General features: G+C 41.8%; 2 protein-coding genes across 2 annotated transcripts; one reads left to right on the top strand and one right to left on the bottom strand.

Annotated features, from left to right (window-relative positions):
• Positions 1-1,520: 1,520 nt before the first annotated feature.
• LOC103625835 (photosystem I reaction center subunit III, chloroplastic) lies at positions 1,521-2,751 on the top strand. The gene is made up of 2 exons (XM_008646236.3): positions 1,521-2,386; positions 2,492-2,751. The coding sequence occupies exon 1, from the start codon at positions 1,652-1,654 to the stop codon at positions 2,348-2,350; it is 699 nt and encodes a 232-aa protein (XP_008644458.1). The 5' UTR covers positions 1,521-1,651; the 3' UTR covers positions 2,351-2,386; positions 2,492-2,751.
• Positions 2,752-4,091: 1,340 nt separating this feature from the next.
• Positions 4,092-8,861, bottom strand: LOC103625836 (uncharacterized). Its single transcript, XM_008646237.4, has 6 exons — positions 8,408-8,861; positions 6,444-6,547; positions 5,707-5,817; positions 5,482-5,632; positions 4,782-5,059; positions 4,092-4,646 (listed from the first exon to the last, which is right to left on the bottom strand). The coding sequence occupies exons 1-6, from the start codon at positions 8,690-8,692 to the stop codon at positions 4,427-4,429; spliced, it is 1,149 nt and encodes a 382-aa protein (XP_008644459.1). The 5' UTR covers positions 8,693-8,861; the 3' UTR covers positions 4,092-4,426.
• Positions 8,862-17,834: the final 8,973 nt, after the last annotated feature.

A 17,834-nucleotide genomic window follows, 5' to 3' on the forward strand; every position in this document is an offset into this window, starting at 1 on the left:
ACCAATTATAAACAAATTTTAAGTAAATAACATGCTATAGAACTCGCGTGCAACTCAAATTAGTTGGTCAAGGAATTGGCCGACATATCTCTATGGATTGGGGGATAATCAGAGAAAATAAATGAACTATGGATATCTATATGGATTGCTCATTGTTTCCCCTCTTAGGGCTGATTTGGTAACCGGGGATCCCGAGGGGAAGAAATCCTCTTGCTATTCAAAATTGAATTGCGAGGGGATTCCTCCCATATGGATCCCCTAGGGATCCCTAGTCACCAAATTAGGCCTTAAGAGAAAACTTGCTGACAGACACAAAAAAAAATTTATGTAACTATTCACAGCCACCTCTTAGGAGAAAACTTGCTGGTAAAAAACAAATCTAATAAATGACAAAAATGAATATGGCCGTATCGTACTAGACAATATGAGCACTTCAGTATAAACTTGCACTTCATTTTTTTTAGTTTTTCTTGTTAGTATTTCTTCCAAAAGATATAACAATATATTCTCGAGCGTCCAACCTCCCAAGTGATCCTTCAATAGTAGTCAATGCAAGTTCTCATATTCTTTTTAAATGAAGCATGGCGTTTGGGCTAACTGAACCATCAAATAACTTTTTGAAGCAGCACAGTTTTGATGAAACTCCATATAGAATAGATAAATAGAATTATTAACATGTCAGGAGTATTTAGATCAAGCTTTATGAAAAAGAACCAACACAAATATTACATAGACTCAGCCACGAGACTAGGTGTACTCGGACTGGGAGAAACCTCAAGGTCAGAAGCATTCTAGAAGCACAAATATGACAAAGATCTCATGAGAATAAAAGATATGACAAAGATTTTAACGTATAAGGCATTGTTCTATCTTGTTCTAAACCTCTAAACTAATAGTTAGCAGCTAAGATTTCAACGTATAAGGCCTTGTTCTAAATCTCTAAAACTAATAGTTAGCGACTAAAATTAGTTGAGATGTTTAGAACAGATAAGCTAATGGATGAGGTAATTATTAGTTATACCTCTCAAATGGCTTCTCCAACCCAGCTAACAATTTATTAGCTCACTAACAATTATCTTAAAGATTTGGAACAGAGCCTAAGTAAGGTTTACTTGTAAATAGTGCTGACTCATCACGTTAGCAATTTGGTCACCGACTCAGTATGGTAACCGTTGTCCCTCCTTGGATGTATTGTTTTTTTTTTGTTACACTATGGTTAATTCATATCCAAGTTCTCTATTTCGTATCAATACATGCGCTAAAGTTTAATATATAGTCGATCCAAATCCAAGCCCCAAACGGGTGAAAATCAAATTTTGCCTTTCTTTAGCATGCATAGCAGCAGATGGCAAACACACGACCTAACCAATCCCTGCCGCAGCTGGCTCGCCGCAGCCACAAGCCGAAAAGGAGGCGGCGACCCCACAAAATCTGAGCACGCGCGCCCGACGCGGCCACGGCGGATGCCTCGGCGCCAATCCGCGGCGCCCACCTCACTCCTCTTATCCCCGCCTCACCCACTTGGCCACTGCGCGTCCCCCCTTATCCCGAGCGCGTTTCTTTCCGATCCCAAAGCTCCCGCACACCCTGCCTGATCCCTCCCAATAAGCTCCCCAGCTCCACGCCGGACGCAGCAGCAGCAGCAGTAGAGATGGCCGCCCTCGCCGCCTCCTCCACGGCCGCCTTCGCCGCCAAGCCGCGCCTCCCACGCGCGCGCCTCACCGTGGCCTGCTCCGCCACCGGCGGCGACGGCAACGGCAGCAGCAGCAGTGTGTCGCTCGCATCCTCCGTGAAGACGTTCTCGGCCGCGCTGGCTCTGTCGTCGGTGCTTCTCTCCTCGGCCGCCACCTCCCCTCCCCCCGCGGCCGCTGACATCGCGGGGCTGACCCCGTGCAAGGAGTCCAAGGCGTTCGCCAAGCGCGAGAAGAACTCGATCAAGAAGCTCACCGCGTCGCTCAAGAAGTACGCGCCCGACAGCGCCCCGGCCCTCGCCATCAACGCCACCATCGAGAAGACCAAGCGGCGGTTCGAGAACTACGGCAAGTTCGGCCTGCTCTGCGGCGCCGACGGCCTGCCGCACCTCATCGTCAGCGGCGACCAGCGGCACTGGGGCGAGTTCGTCACCCCGGGCCTGCTCTTCCTCTACATCGCCGGGTGGATCGGGTGGGTCGGCAGGAGCTACCTCATCGCCATCAGCGGCGAGAAGAAGCCCGCCATGAGGGAGATCATCATCGACGTCGAGCTCGCCACCCGCCTCCTCCCCAGGGGGTTCATCTGGCCCGTCGCGGCCTACCGCGAGCTCATCAACGGAGACCTCGTCGTCGACGACAAGGACATCGGCTACTACTAGCTGCTGCACCTGTGCTTGCACATCGCTGCTGGCGAGGCAAGGCCCGATCCATGGCTAGCGGCTGTTGAACAACTCTCTCTTGTTTATTGATAACGAACAGTGAAAAGATTAACGTGCCTTGTGTTCCTGTTTCTTCTGCAGTTGGGCAGTCGTCGTACGTGGGAAACATGGCTTTTGGTGTAGGAGGAAGGAATGGAAGTGGTCTGTTGTACTTAAAGAAACTAGATGAAGAAGTCTTGTATAACTGAAACTTCACCCCTCTCTTGTGTATGATGTATTCACCTTCGTCTTGAAAATTCTTGAGAACGGTTTCATCTTGCATACATTTTGCTAGTGAAGGGTCGAATCAGCTGACCAGATGAGATAAATAAGAGACAATAATAATTCTTTGCTTTCAGTCAGTATTGGCTTGCTTCTTAATGTACACCTAGACATCCAAAGCTACAAAAGACATAAAAGGGATGAGTAAGCACCAACCGGTGACTCGTACTCTCTGTGATGACCAAAGAACATAACGGAAGCGCTCAAAATGACTTGAAATGTGTTTATGAGAAAAACCTTCAAAATCGGGAAAAATTGAGCACTTAGCTTTAATAAAAATCAAGAGAATGCTCAAACCACAAATATATCACCAACTAGTGATCACATGTTTTAAAAAATGTTTCTGAAGCATACACGTGTCCAACGAAATAAATCGATCACAAAAATGGACACCAAAACATCCAAAACAGTGTTTCTCGATCATACTACATTCAACGATTTGAGTCAAAGTTATGCAAAATCGATCTAAACGGATTTCGATTGAACTGAAATTTTACACACAACTGGATAAGGGAGTTCCAAATATATCCAAAAAATTGAGCTCAAAGAGATTTAAATTTCAAAGTCAGATAAAAAAATACAAATATATCCAAAAAGGCAAAAAATTGGATCAAGAGATTGGAAATTTGTGTTCTAGGTGGATCAGCTTATAGCACTTGGTAGCAATGATCCTAAGAGGTCCTACCACGTTTCTACCCAAAGCCCAAATGGTCCCAAAAACGTAGATTCACAAAATCCTGCAAAGGAAGAACTTGAAGCAAACGATTTTACACATAGATTTAACATGGAGGTCACGGCGTGGTTAAGGCCACACTTTTCAAAAACATGGATGCAACAAGTCCAAAGCACCTAAAGGTATCCTAACAAAGAAAACTAGAGAGCAACATCGAAAATCGCAGAGTAAGTCTATCTCTAGCAGTTCCTCTATCTCATTCCTTATTTTAAACTTTTTTCTATAAACAGTATTATCTACAGTTCTGTGTCTCTTATTTCCACGTTTTAGTGGAGACAGTCTAACTGATAAGAAAACTTAAAATATAGGGGTGCGCCGTCGGCAACAAAGTCCTCTTGATCCAAACAAAAATAAAAAGGCTAGACAAGGTTTGTTCACCACCTGCAGTGCCTGGTATTCGGTTTTGTATAATCAGTGCATTATCTGATAAACCTGTTACAAGTCTTGCTGGAACCTGAGGAGATTGAAATTCCGCTCAGGGTTGACCCTCCTGTAGTGTCCAATGATATCCAAAATCATTTAAGAACAACAAATGATTTTCTTGCACCAAGCCATATGATGCATCGAGCCACATGACTTATTGAAGCAAAATAGAATTCTAGCGCACTCGTCAATTCCAACCAGGAATGGGTACTGCTGGATCCAGGCATAGCAAGGAGCCAAGGATGCAGTGGGCGGTCGGTAAGATGGCATGGTTCTGCACAATTATCATACAGTTTAATACAATATTTGCTCATATGGGCGTGGTAATTGATCCACCTTTTAGGCTTTTAGTGAGGTTCTACGATGGAAAAAAAAGAGTAAACTGAACTGGAACCAGGAAAACTTTCCGGCGTCAGCCGCCAAAAAAAAAATCTCTTGTATCCTGAATTATACATACGGAAGCGAGAGCATGCTTCCTCTGTGCTGGAATAGAGTACTGGAGTACAAAATGCATTCTATGGAGGGTTTACAGGTCAATACCAACAGTCAGCTTCCACTCGGTGACAGTGGAAAATTTGTGTCCGGCGAAGTGCCGTTATTTAGGTGCTCAGTATGGCTTCAGATTTCTGATGAAGGTATTGCTGCCAGGTTGCGCCGTAGCCTGGTTGCTCATGCTGGCGCCCATCTTCAGAACAGACGTTCTTGGGTCCATCGAAGTTGAGGATATCAGCGTTGTCATCATCTGCGCGCTTCCAGTTTGAAGGTAGCCTCGTGTACTTGCCATTGAAGGACAGAGTTACGGCCAGTCTAATCAGGTCCCTGAAAATAGAATTTTAACATGACCCAGACAGCTGAGTATACAGTGGCTGAACTTCGAAATGGTTTCAAGGACATGCATTCGTGTTCCGATGTTAGTGTACTACACGTGAAATAGAGGTCGTGAGTTTAGCTTACCTTTGATTGGCTAAACGAATGGCATCAGCCCACCACATGATGGAAGTAATCAGGGTTTTCTCCAGCTTGCGAGGCTCCATCAATAGCACGTCAAAATCAAGTAGGCATGCATCCTCGTTATAAGGTTCTTTAGGCACCCAACTGAATGCAGCTCCCGCTCTTTGTATGGCACTAAGAACATCCATACTGATATAATCGCTGAGACGCTTGCTGCAATCTTCAACAGCGCCAATGGCGTAACCGCCTAGTTCCATGCGACCAAGATCTTCGACTTTGCCCTGTGGGTGGGGAAAATCAATGTTTCACAATAGGCGATCCAAAAGTGTTGATAAAATGCTTAGTTTTACACGCTTTTCTACACTTCCAAGTCCCAACATATCGTTGGAGTTTTGCTGTCGAGTGCATGAATCGAATACCGACCTTGATTCTCTAAAACTTATGCCAATTTATTCCTAAGGACTTTTGGCGCAATGAAGATTTTCAACAGCTTCTCTTATTGTTTTAAAGCTATGACTAAGAATGTCTGATCATCTGACAGTACCACTCATGCCAGTGAACCATTTTTTGGCGCAAACTCTTGATTATGCATCTCAGTAAGATAATGTTCACATGCATGGGCGCTTTATTTGCAAGAGAAAGGTGGAGATCAATAGAGTTCAGTGATAGGTTTGAGTAAATAGATCGAGTGGATATCTAGTACCTTTATGATGGAATCTGCAGCGATATAAACAAATCTCTTTTTCGACAACTGAGATTTTGCGATAAGAAAGGGTGACAATTCAGTGTGGAATAACCAAAGAAAATTTCCTTCTGGAGTGGCAACGTTTAGCTTGTCCTTGATTTGCTTCTGACTGCAAGGGGCACAAATATGAGAATGTCCACAGTGACAAGATACAAGAAGGGTCATGCTAATTTGTGTGCTCACCTAGTAACAGTGAGATCTGAATCAGGTAGCAAGACTTTTAGCTTGAGGTAGGACAATTTATCGTTGCCTCCTTCAGGTATTAAGTAATGGAAAGATATATTATGTGGATCACTGCCAAACAAAGAGAGGGAAAAGTTATGCTGGTGACATAATTCATTCATCGAATTTTAGTTTTATATCATTACTAGCACAACATAGATGAAAAACTATCCAACATGACATGGAAAGTTGAAATAGTCATGCAGGAAAAAAAAAATGATCTCTGTCATGAGCATTATGCCCATGAACTCAAGCAGCACAACCATGCCGAAGCCCGGAAGCCAATCCATAATGGCATAGGAAGGAGATAGGAATTAGGAACTCTTGATCTAGTTCTTTTCTAACCAAAAGCGAGATAATCATATCCTTATGTTGATGGGGTGATTTGATTCTTAAGAGACCAATCTCTAGAATCAAGAACCAACTCAATCTAATATTATTTACGATATCATATCTAATCCTAGGGCAACCAGCAGAAGCGCATGAACAGACCATGGCATTGCTAGTAATTTGCAAAAAAAAAAAAAAAACTATGCTGCTGTGCATGGCCCAGGGCTGCTCCATCACATGGGCCCTACTGGCCTGCACATTATGACCTATCAGATATTTGTACACTGACTGATAAGATTTTGTATAATCAAATCTGATTGTACAAGATCACATTCCTAATAATTACTGAAATACACAAGATACAGAACCTTGAGCTGGACAGGGTGGAATTTGTCAGCACAGCGAGAGTGCGAAGATCCAAACAGCTTATCCAAGAGAAGACATCTACACTTCCAACATCATTTAAAGAACCCTGCAGCAGAATCAGTAGTTCATTAAGAAATTTGTTATTCCTAATGTCAACTCAAGCTCTTTTTGAAAAAAAACAGACTAACACGCAAGCCAAACACCAAGAGTGAGATTACAGTCACCGAAAAGTCATGCCATGTCGAAAAGAGTCCCAATAAAGAGTTGTAGACCTTCAATGATCCAACACTAACAATGAAATTGCTATTTTATTTTCCAGATGCCATATCCGGTGTTTTCATTTAATTGGAGAAGACTTATGACAAAATACCAAAGAATGTTACGTGGTGGACTTTGGACAAACATAAAGTTCCAATAAAGTACATTAGACTCATTAAGGACATGAACAACAATGTTGTGACTAGTGTTCAAATAAGTGATGAAGACATGAATGACTTCTTGATTATAATAGGACTACATAAAGAGTTAGCTTTAAGCCTTTACCTTTTTGCCTTAGTGATGAACGAGGTCACAAGAAACATATAAGGGGATATCCCTTGGTGTATGCTTTTTACGGATGATGTAGTGCTAGTTGATGATAGCCGAATATGAGAAATAGAAAACAGGAGTTATGACGGGAGACTCTAGGATCCAAAGGTTTTATACTCAATGGAACTAGAACCAAATATATGAGATGTGACTTCGACGCTACTACACATGAGGAAGGAAATGTTAGTTTGAAAGGTTAAGTAGTGCCTCTAGGAAAAACAATGATACAGAGAGACGAGGATATTGATGAAGATGTTAGCCATATAATCAAAGCAGGGCAGATGAAGTGGTGCCAAGCTTCTGGCGTTCTATCTGACAAGAGGGTACCATAGAAGCTAAAATGCAAGTGCAGAATGTTGGCCTATAAAAATACAACATGTTCATCAAATAAATGTTGTAGAAATATGTATGTTGCATTGGATTTGTGACCATACAAGAAGTGGTCGAGTTAGGAACGATGATATACGTGATAGGCTAGGGGCTATACCAATTTAAGAAAAGCTTATGAAACACCGATTGAGATGGTTTAGACATATCCAATGGAGACCTCGTGGGATCCTAAAGGGCGATAGAAATGGGAATAGATGTAGGGAAGACCAAAGTTGACATAGGAAAATGCAGTAAAAGTTGAGTTAAGAGAATATTACATAGGAGTGCATGGAAAACAACCATCCATGTGATTGAACCTTGAGTGGTTTCTATTGGGTTTCAACTCTAGCATACTCCAATTTACTTGGAACTAAAAGACTTTGTTGTTGTTATTGTATGCCATCTTCAGTATCCAAACTTAAAACTATTTTCACATAAGCACTACAGAACTACAGTGTTTGGAAACACGACATAAAACTAATACTTTTCTGAAATTGTGTTCTATAAAGAAAAGGACAGATCCAGTGCTGAAGGAGTGGGGTATGTGTAGGGGTGGTAATGGATCACGATCCAAATGCTTCTTCGCAAAATGGTAGGGTCCTAAATAAATTTTAGTTCAAAAATGAATAGAAATAGGGCCCGGTCCTAATCCCACATGAAATTGTGCGCTGTAGAACTACAGATTTCAATTTTCCCTGAAAAGCTCTAGTTTTGCAAGAACAGATAGTTCTAGTATTGCACCAAACAATGTTAGATGTGTCCATGAGGTTGTAGCTCTATAATAATTGTGTCGAAATTTTGTAGGTTTCTTCATATTTACATAAACAAAAAAATCTTCTGTTTTTACAGCAAAGCATGTCATGGAATGGAAAAAGCCTAGCATTCTGGTGATTCAATATCGAGAAATTAATCGGCAGTGCACATAGCTTCAGCAACCGCAACCCCTAGTCCAAGAAAGCAAAGCACTCGCACAGAGAGGTGAGGCAAAGCGTGGCGCATAGTGCCGTACCGTTGGATTCCGCGAGCCGTCGAAGGGGATCCAGTTGCGCTGGGGGTCGTTGGGGTCCCGGAAGTGCGTGGCCGGGAGAAACTGGAGGCATCCGAGCACGACGATGGCGACGATGGCCAGCTTCTGCATCCCGGGCCACGGCCGCGGCGGCGGTTCGACGTCAGCGTGGATGGCAAGCTGCCCGCGCGGAGGCGGCTCCTGTGCGCCCACTCCGCTCCTTGCGGCGGCCGCGGGGCGGCGCTGGAGGCCACCGCCTCCAGCAATCGGCTCCGGTGCGGGGTCCATGGAGCGGTGGATCCTGCGCCTGACGGGAGGAGGCAGGGATAGCGAGGAATGGCTCGAAGAAGTCGTCGCCGTCGACGTGGGTTTCTAGGCGATGCGGGGTTTTGGGCTTGGAGTTCCGTCACTTCCGTGGCACGGCCGGCCCGGCCTTTTTCTATTCTTTTTCTAGACTTTGTTATAGGGTCGTAGGGCCCATCTGGCATAAAGATCAACGAGTGCTGATCTGGCAAAAGAGCAGCAATCCATTGAGCGTTTGCCTAGGCCGTACCCATAGACTTCTCTTATTTGTCTCTTCTCTTCATTACTCGTACAAACCAATTTTTTCTGGATTATATCGTCGTCCCTTTAATCCCTTCAAAACGAGAATTATTATACTTTTTTATAATCTGACCGACGGTACACCATCGTACATCGTCAAATGACTTAGGACGTTACCTCCTAAATAGATTATGGTAAAACACACAAGTTTAACACGACAAGTCAAATGTACCGCGGCGCTCTTAGATAGTATCACCTCGCTTATAGTAGGACGAGCAGCCGAATTAGCTATCAAAATAGGGTAGGTCTCCTTTTTAACTCATATTTTTCTTAATCATTTGGCTAAGATAAAGTCCAGTATCTAGAGTCTAATATCGGGTACGTAGGTCATATACTAATATGTCCACTTCAATTTTTTAGGGTCTATTTTAATTTCAATTTTTTATTTTTTTTGAAGAGGATCCACTTTTTTCTGCGAGTGTCAGTCACAATAGCTTGCCACTGAACTCTCACGTGTCATACGGTCGTTGCACTATACCATCAAATATGATTAGTGTGTTGTCACAATATACGACCATTGTAATAGTAGCATCTGATCTTTGTGTTTCATAATAAATTAATAATATAGTTGGTATGGTAAAAAGTAAAAAATAAGGGTGTGTTTGGCTAAGCTTTCTTAACCAAATTGGCTGCCAACAATTTGATCCCAACCAAATAGGTACAACCGCAGAATAAATTCCTGAAATCTACATATTCCTCCAATTTAAAATCACCTCTTATCCTATATTTTTTCAAATTATTGTTATTCATGTTGCAAACTGTCTTTCTCAAATTTATAGTTGGCAGTTGTTTCGACCAAACAAATTTCAATTATTTCACGATCACCAACACACCAGCTTCCCCATAGCTCACAGTTAGAAATAGAATTTGAGGACTCTACAACCATAGATTTTAATTCATAGGTGCGTTTGGTATATTATTTCAACTAGATTTCACATCGAACGATTTTAGTACAAAATGATTAAGGGGATGTTTGGTACTGCTCTAGGTTCCAGCTTTTAACGTGAAGCTATAGTGTATAATATAAATTTAAATATTTTTAAAATATTTTTAATATAAATAAGAAACAAAATGACTTATCTAAGTGTCTTCTAAAAGTTTGCAACTTCAATTCACGATTTTCTGAAGTTTCTAATAGCATGATTCATCAACTTTATCAATTTTTGTGAAGCTAAAACAATCTCAAACATAGCCTAAGATGTAGAAGTGTAAAAACACGTAATATGTCCGTGTTGCGCTACCTTGACCAATAACTTCGCTATTAGGTTCATTCAATTGTTTAGAGTAAAATGCATCAATTGTCCTTTAACTTTGCATGCTACGACACTTTGGTCTCCGAACTCAAAAAACTAGAAAAACGAGTCTTAAACTTGGCTAACCTGTGTAGAATCATTAAAAACCGAATTTGCTAAAACCAGATGTCGATGTGGAGTGCCACAATTGAGCGTAATAATGAAAGTTCGGATAGTCAAATGACATATCTTGTCAAGTTCACTGGTTATACGCATCAGGTGGCGCATGGCGTGCGTGGGGAGGCTCTAACGTGGCACACCATGTTCAAGACAAATTTACACGGATCGTCCAAGTTTAGGACATGTTTTCTGATTTTATGAGTTTTAAATATCCAAATGACATAACATGTCAAATTCAAAGACCGTCGATGTATTTTACTCGATTGTTTAACATAAAACTTTTACACTCAAAGGGAACTAAAAGTGACCAAACTGCTACTCGATCAAAACTTGAGGCTTACACGTCATAGTTGCATAACGTCCCCGGTTACACTTAGGAGTTATAGTACACAACTTCACTCAGTTTTGCCTAAACAATACGAGTACAACTATTTTTTCATACAAAAACACTCAAAAAGCCTCACATCTCATATATATCATAGAGAAAACAAAGTTTAGAACAAAAGATGAACAACGAGACATAAAACAATATCCATATTGAATTGATCACCAAAAGTTATTTAAATTATCGTTTGAATAGTTATTTAAATATTTTCTACATATTTTTATCTTCCAACAGATTACTACTCTCTCCGCCCTAAAATAGTATTCAGTTTAGGGTGTAAATAGATTCGTACAATATTTGATGTATGTGTATTATATATGTGTCTAGATTTATTGTTACCTATTTGAATATGGACAAAAAAGGCTAAGCGAATAATATAATGGAACAGGGGGAGTATATTTTACTTACTTCGATCCAATTTATGATTCGTTTGACTTTTTTACATCATGTTTGGCCGGCTCATCTTATTTAAACAAATTTATAAATATTATTTTTTACTATTATATTATTTAGCATATAATATATTTTAAGTATAGCTTTATTTTTTATTTTTAGTAATACGAGCTAATCAAACTTGGTATAAAAAGTCAAAAGGGAGTAAATGCAATCTAGAAAGTTAACCTCGCTCCAACAACTTTACTATGGAAATGATATAATAAAGGGGGCTTTTGAAAATGTTAGAAAAAATACGTGAATCCATGCAACCGAATGTTTCTTGTGAAATTCCATCCCGAGCATAAGGTATCTTATAAAAACTGAAGAATAAATATAAGATCAGCGTATCCACTAGTATTCACACTGCTATTGCCTACGTTACTCCATTCTGAGAAGCAACATTTTATGGCCTCCTCATAAGAAGTCAGATATAGGGCTATATATTGAATCAGCTCGTTAAGTTAACAAGCTAGCTCGGTTTAGCTCGTTAAGGAACTGAGTCAGCTCGGCTCGATTCGATTCGGCTTGTTAAGCTTGCTGGCTCGATTCGGGATTCGGCTTGTTAAGCTTGCTGGCTCGATTCGGCTCGGCTCATTAAGGAACTGAGCCAGAGAACTAGATCGACTCGGCTCGATTCGTTTGAAAGCTCTAGCGGGCTCGTTTAGCTCACGACCCACGAAGAAAAAACAATATACACATAAATAAAACAATATAATCAATTGCTAGTCAATTCTAGGCCAATTTACCATTAGAAAAAATAATAATAGTCACAATTTCACATACCACGTCAATCCAACACAAAATTAACAAAGTTCATCATTTATTAGTTCATCTAACACAAGTGCGAACTTTGTTTTTCTGACAAAAGTTTACTCGTTCGAGCTGGCTCGTTAACAAACCGAGCTGAGATGCTAGCTCAGCTCGTGACAAAACTAAAATGAGTTGAGTTAAACCAAGTTGTCCACGAATTAGCGAGTTCACGAGCCACGAGTATTGTGTCCAGCAATATTGTTAGTCACTTGTTTTCAATTGATGTATGAAATCAAAAACAAGGCAACACAAAGTTCTTTGTGATGTTATCTATCCGGGATAACAACTCAAGGACGAATGTAAAGTGTAATTAAATGGGATACACAAGCATTATGAAGTAAGATATGAGAACTCATCTCATGTGCCTTAACATTTCATTTCTTTTCTCATGCAAGACAAGTTTACAATCATACCTTCAGCTTTTTGATGCAAGATAGCACGAAGGTGTTTTGAAGGCTAAGCTATACGAAGTTGTAACAAGTGGCTAAAGATACTTTATACAGGCACTGTTCATCTATTTATATGAGAGACAAACCAACTTTGTATAGATTTACAACAATGTCTATCTATTTTTACATAAGTCATTTACAAATAGTATTAGGGCAGTACTGCATTTTTCTTCGGCTATTGTCTTTATTGCTTGCATTTTCTACCGAAGTTTAGCTTCGTACGCTAGTGAGGACATTTCTTAAATACACTTGTTAATCGAATGAGCTAGATGTTAGACAAATGATCTTTGACATTCAAATGATCTTCGAATTTTTTTCCTTACACCCTTAAGACAATCACTAGGTGAGTGTCCGTGCATTGCAACGGGAACATATAATACCGTTGAAGGAAGGGAGCAGAGGGGAGAGTGTATCGGCTGGACAGGGAAGAAGAGCACGGATCTGGGGATGACGATAGCGGCGGCGACGTGCAAGGGAGAGTGCGGCGCGAGGGTCGGGGGCAACGGACGTGAGCTACGATGTTAGGTCGGTCAGCCAACAACCCACGCATGCTAGAGGCAGAACAAGATTATATGAATAGTGATTAATATGATAAAATACATTGATATGCAAACTCCTTTTTTGAGAAATGAAGCCATAGCAAACTGTGCCCAATTGGACCAGTTTGACGAGGAGCTTTACAAAGTCTGATGAAATATTCCCTACGTGCATATATTGTTGATGTACTACTTATATTCTTCATATTTTTATGACCTATCATAAATTATGCATCCTTATTTTATTAGAGAAAGACAACCCATTATCTTCCTGTATCGGTTTACTATAATGCGTTCCTCTTTTATGATAATTAAGATTCCTTCAGAATGAAAATAAATACTATATTTGGTCTTCTTTAACTATTTTTGAAGTTCCAATATTTTTTCTATTATAAAAAATAGTTTATGTAATCAATATCAACAACATTATTAAATTTTGTTTTTTGGTTTTCGGACCATTTGTTTCATTTTGATTGTTGTGGGTATGATGGTTTTTACTCATAATAATAGTTTGAATGTTTGATTGTCTTGATGAATGAAATGAACACATTTTTGTTCGTCGTCTTCGAGCTATATATCCTCGCGGAACTCTGGTCATTGAATCAAATTAACCTTAATGAATAACTAATGATTTCTCTTCTTTTAACCCTCTTTTTCCCATTAATAACTAAACAAATTATTCCGATATATAAAATATTAATTCCAATGGCTTTTGCTACTATAACCTTCCCAACCACGATTTTTTATTTTATCCCAAGAGACATTTGGGACTTCAACAACCTGGATCCAGAAATCAAACTAAGCATCCCATAACAAGAGCAACTAACACAGATAATTATAGGCATGTACTCACAGTTTCACGGAGAGCAGATGGGTTGCTTGTTCCAAGCGCAGTCTTGAAATGGTCATTTGTAATAGCCATCGAGTTCAATATCTCTGTATCTATTGTCTCATCCTCAAGATCTATGATGTCCATCTTCTCACGAATGCAATGAAGAGCAGCCTCAGTGCAAAGGGTAGCAAGATCAGCAACAATGTATCCATGGGTATCCTTTGAAATGAGTTCCAAATTAACCTGGAAATTTCAGAGAATGGACATCACGAGACGCTAGAAGAGAAGACAAAAACCATATTCTAATCAGTGTGAAGTGCAATGCATCAAGAATAAATTACAGACACTTACATCTTCAACTAGCTTCATGTTCTTAGTGTGAATACGGAGAACCTCAAGTCGGCCAACTTCATCGAGAACTCCAATGTCAATTTCCCGGTCAAACCTTCCAAATCTTCTAAGAGCAGGATCGATACTGTTTGGCCGGTTTGTAGCACCCATAACAATAACATGGGAACGAGATTTGAGTCCATCCATAAGAGTCAGTAGCTGTGAAACAATACGACATTCTACTTCTCCATTGGTTTTTTCTCTCTGGGTGAAATTGAATCATTTTCATCAATGAAAATGATAGATGGAGCACCCATAACAATTATCTGCCCAACATAAAAAATACTCGACTCCCATTAACTGCATGATTCAATGCATACGAAGCAACTGTCTATCCAACATAAAAAATACTCGACTCCCATGAAATGATCTACTGTGGCAGTACATCCTAAGAGGTCCAGACTAAAAAAATGTTTATAGTAAATAAAGACAAAAGGGAAATAAGTCCCAACCTCAGGGTTTATCATTCGACCATGTTGACGAAACTTACCTCTCCAGCTCTTTTCACGAGCATGGTCCCTTTCAGTTTTCTCCCTCCAACGACCATCATATGTACAACACAAAAAGGCTATCATATCCTAAAACATACATGGTATTAGTAGGATGAAAAATGTCATAATTGTGAACAAATAAGATACTTGAAACATGTTCGAAGCGAAGATGCACTGGAACATACTTCCCTCCGGTCAACAAATTCTTTTTTGTAAATGAAGATCCATCTCTGAATTAGCGTATCTATAAAGCTCCATCTAACTGAATTGGAATATCTAGTCTAGAAAGCTATAAAATTACTCTAACTGAACACTCAACGTCTAAAACAGACTCCATTAGACTACACACAAAAAAACGAGTGTACAACAACAAATGTATTGGCCAGATAGAAAACATGATTGAATTTCATGCTTACATGTGTACTAACTATTTCACAGCTCTTGTAAGCAATGACATAGGGCGAAATCATGCAAATCACCAAACCAAATCACAGATCTAGGCATTTTAGGAAAAATGCGTGAAAAGTAGAGCTACCTTTCCACGATTCAAGCCTTCTTCTGCAGTTGGACTGTAGCCTCCACCCGTCAACGACGACGGTGACTCAGGAAAGCTCCTCCATCGCTGGTGCCAACCTTCTATCGAACGACTGGATCCAGGACGGTGTCTAAATCGTCCATGCCCCCCGCGTACCGAGATTGCTGGAGCTACCCCTTCCCTCGCAGCCACGCTGACGCCGGACACCAAGTAACCGCCTCCTCCCTGCTCACAAGTTCACTGACAATGCGGGCAATGGTAGAGGAAGAGCAACGATTGGATATGAGGAGTGGTCGCTCACACTGAAAGGGAATTAGGCTTACACCTAGTTCCTATATAATTTTGGTGGTTGAATTGCCCAACACAATAATTGGACTAACTAGTTTGCCCAAGTGTATAGATTATACAGGTGTTAAAGGTTCACACTCAGCCAATAAAAAGATCAAGCTTTGGATTCAACAAAAGAGCAAAGGGCCAACCAAAGGCACCTCTGGTCTGGCGCACCGGACTGTCCGGTGTGCCACCGGACAGTGTCCGGTGCACCAGAGGACTCCAACTCCAACTCGCCACCTTCGGGAATTTCCAGAGGCACTCGCGCTATAATTCACCGGACTGTCCGGTGTACACCGGACAGTGTCCGGTGCGCCAAGGAAGATCAGCCTCAGGAACTCGCCAGCTTCGGGAAACTCCAACGGCTAGTCCGCTATAATTCACCGGACTGTCCGGTGTGCACCGGACTGTCCGGTGCAACTCCGGAGCAATGGCTATCTCCGCGCCAACGGCTACCTGCGGCGCATTAAATGCGCGCACAGCGCGCGCAGAAGTCAGGCGCGCCCATACTGGCACACCGGACAGCAAACAGTACCTGTCCGGTGTGCACCGGACACCCAGGCGGGCCCACAAGACAGAAGCTCCAACGGTCAGAATCCAACGGCAGTGATGACGTGGCAGGGGGCACCGGACTGTCCGGTGTGCACCGGACTGTCCGGTGTGCCATCGAACAGACAGCCTCCCAACGACCACTTTTGGTGGTTGGGGCTATAAATACCCCAACCACCCCACCATTCATTGCATCCAAGTTTTCCACTTCCCAACTACTACAAGAGCTCTAGCATTCAATTCTAGACACACCAAAGAGATCAAATCCTCTCCAAATTCCACACAACGCCATAGTGACTAGAGAGAGTGATTTGCCTGTGTTCTTTCGAGCTCTTGCGCTTGGATTGCTTTCTTCTTTCTTGATCCTTTCTTTGCAATCAAACTCACTTGTAATTGAGGCAAGAGACACCAAACTTGTGGTGGTCCTTGTGGGAACTTTGTGTTCCAAGTGTTTGAGAAGAGAAATCTCACTCGATCCGTGGATCGTTTGAGAGAGGGAAGGGTTGAAAGAGACCCGGCCTTTGTGGCCTCCTCAACGGGGAGTAGGTTTGCAAGAACCGAACCTCGGTAAAACAAATCTCCGTGTCTCACTTGCTTATTTGCTTGGGATTTGTTTTGCGCCCTCTCTTGCGGACTCATTTCTTTATTACTAACGCTAACCCGGCTTGTAGTTGTGTTTATATTTGTAAAATTCAGTTTCGCCCTATTCACCCCCCCTCTAGGCGACTATCAATTGGTATCGGAGCCCGGTGCTTCATTAGAGCCTAACCGCTCGAAGTGATGTCGGGAGATCACGCCATGAAGGAGATGGAGACCGGCGAAAAGCCCACTACAAGCCACGGGAGCACTTCATCGGAAGAGTCCCGCACCAAGAGGAGGGAGAAGAAGAAGAGCTCCTCCAACAAAGGGAAGGAGAAGAAATCTTCTTCTCACCACAAAGAGAAGAAAGAAAAATCTTCTTCCCACAAGCCGCATCGAAGTGGGGACAAGCAAAAGAGGATGAGGAAAGTGGTCTACTACGAGACCGACACTTCATCAACATCGACCTCCGACTCCGACGCACCCTCCGTAACTTCTAAACGCCAAGAGCGTAAGAAGTTTAGTAAGATCCCCCTACACTACTCTCGCATTTCTAAACATGCACCTTTACTTTCCGTCCCATTAGGCAAACCACCAACTTTTGATGGTGAAGATTATGCTAGGTGGAGTGATTTAATGCGATTTCATCTAACCTCACTGAAAGTCGCCTAGAGGGGGGGTGAATAGGGCGAAACTGAAATTTACAAATATAAACACAACTACAAGCCGGGGTTAGCGTTAGTAATAAAGAAACGAGTCCGCGAGAGAGGGAGCAAAACAAATCCCAAGCGAATAAGCAAGTGAGACACGGAGATTTGTTTTACCGAGGTTCGGTTCTTGCAAACCTACTCCCCGTTGAGGAGGCCACAAAGGCCGGGTCTCTTTCAACCCTTCCCTCTTTCAAACGATCCACGGATCGAGTGAGCTTTCTCTTCTCAATCACTTGGAACACAAAGTTCCCACAAGGACCACCACAAGATTGGTGTCTCTTGCCTCAATTACAAGCGAGTTTGATTGCCAACAAAAGATCAAGAAAGAAGAAAGCAATCCAAGCGCAAGAGCTCGAAAGAACACAAGCAAATCACTCTCTCTAG

Source organism: Zea mays, chromosome 5, assembly GCF_902167145.1.
Source record: "Zea mays cultivar B73 chromosome 5, Zm-B73-REFERENCE-NAM-5.0, whole genome shotgun sequence".
Taxonomy (NCBI): Eukaryota; Viridiplantae; Streptophyta; class Magnoliopsida; order Poales; family Poaceae; genus Zea; species Zea mays.

Coding starts and splice junctions, on each gene's coding strand:
- LOC103625835 (XM_008646236.3), top strand. CDS start 1,652: ATGGCCGCCCTCGCCGCCTCCTCCACGGCCGCCTTCGCCGCCAAGCCG.
- LOC103625836 (XM_008646237.4), bottom strand. CDS start 8,692: ATGGACCCCGCACCGGAGCCGATTGCTGGAGGCGGTGGCCTCCAGCGC. Junction 6,548..8,407: donor ACGGCTCGCGGAATCCAACG/GTACGGCACTAT, acceptor ATTCTGCTGCAG/GGTTCTTTAAATGATGTTGG. Junction 5,060..5,481: donor CTGCAGATTCCATCATAAAG/GTACTAGATATC, acceptor CCCCACCCACAG/GGCAAAGTCGAAGATCTTGG.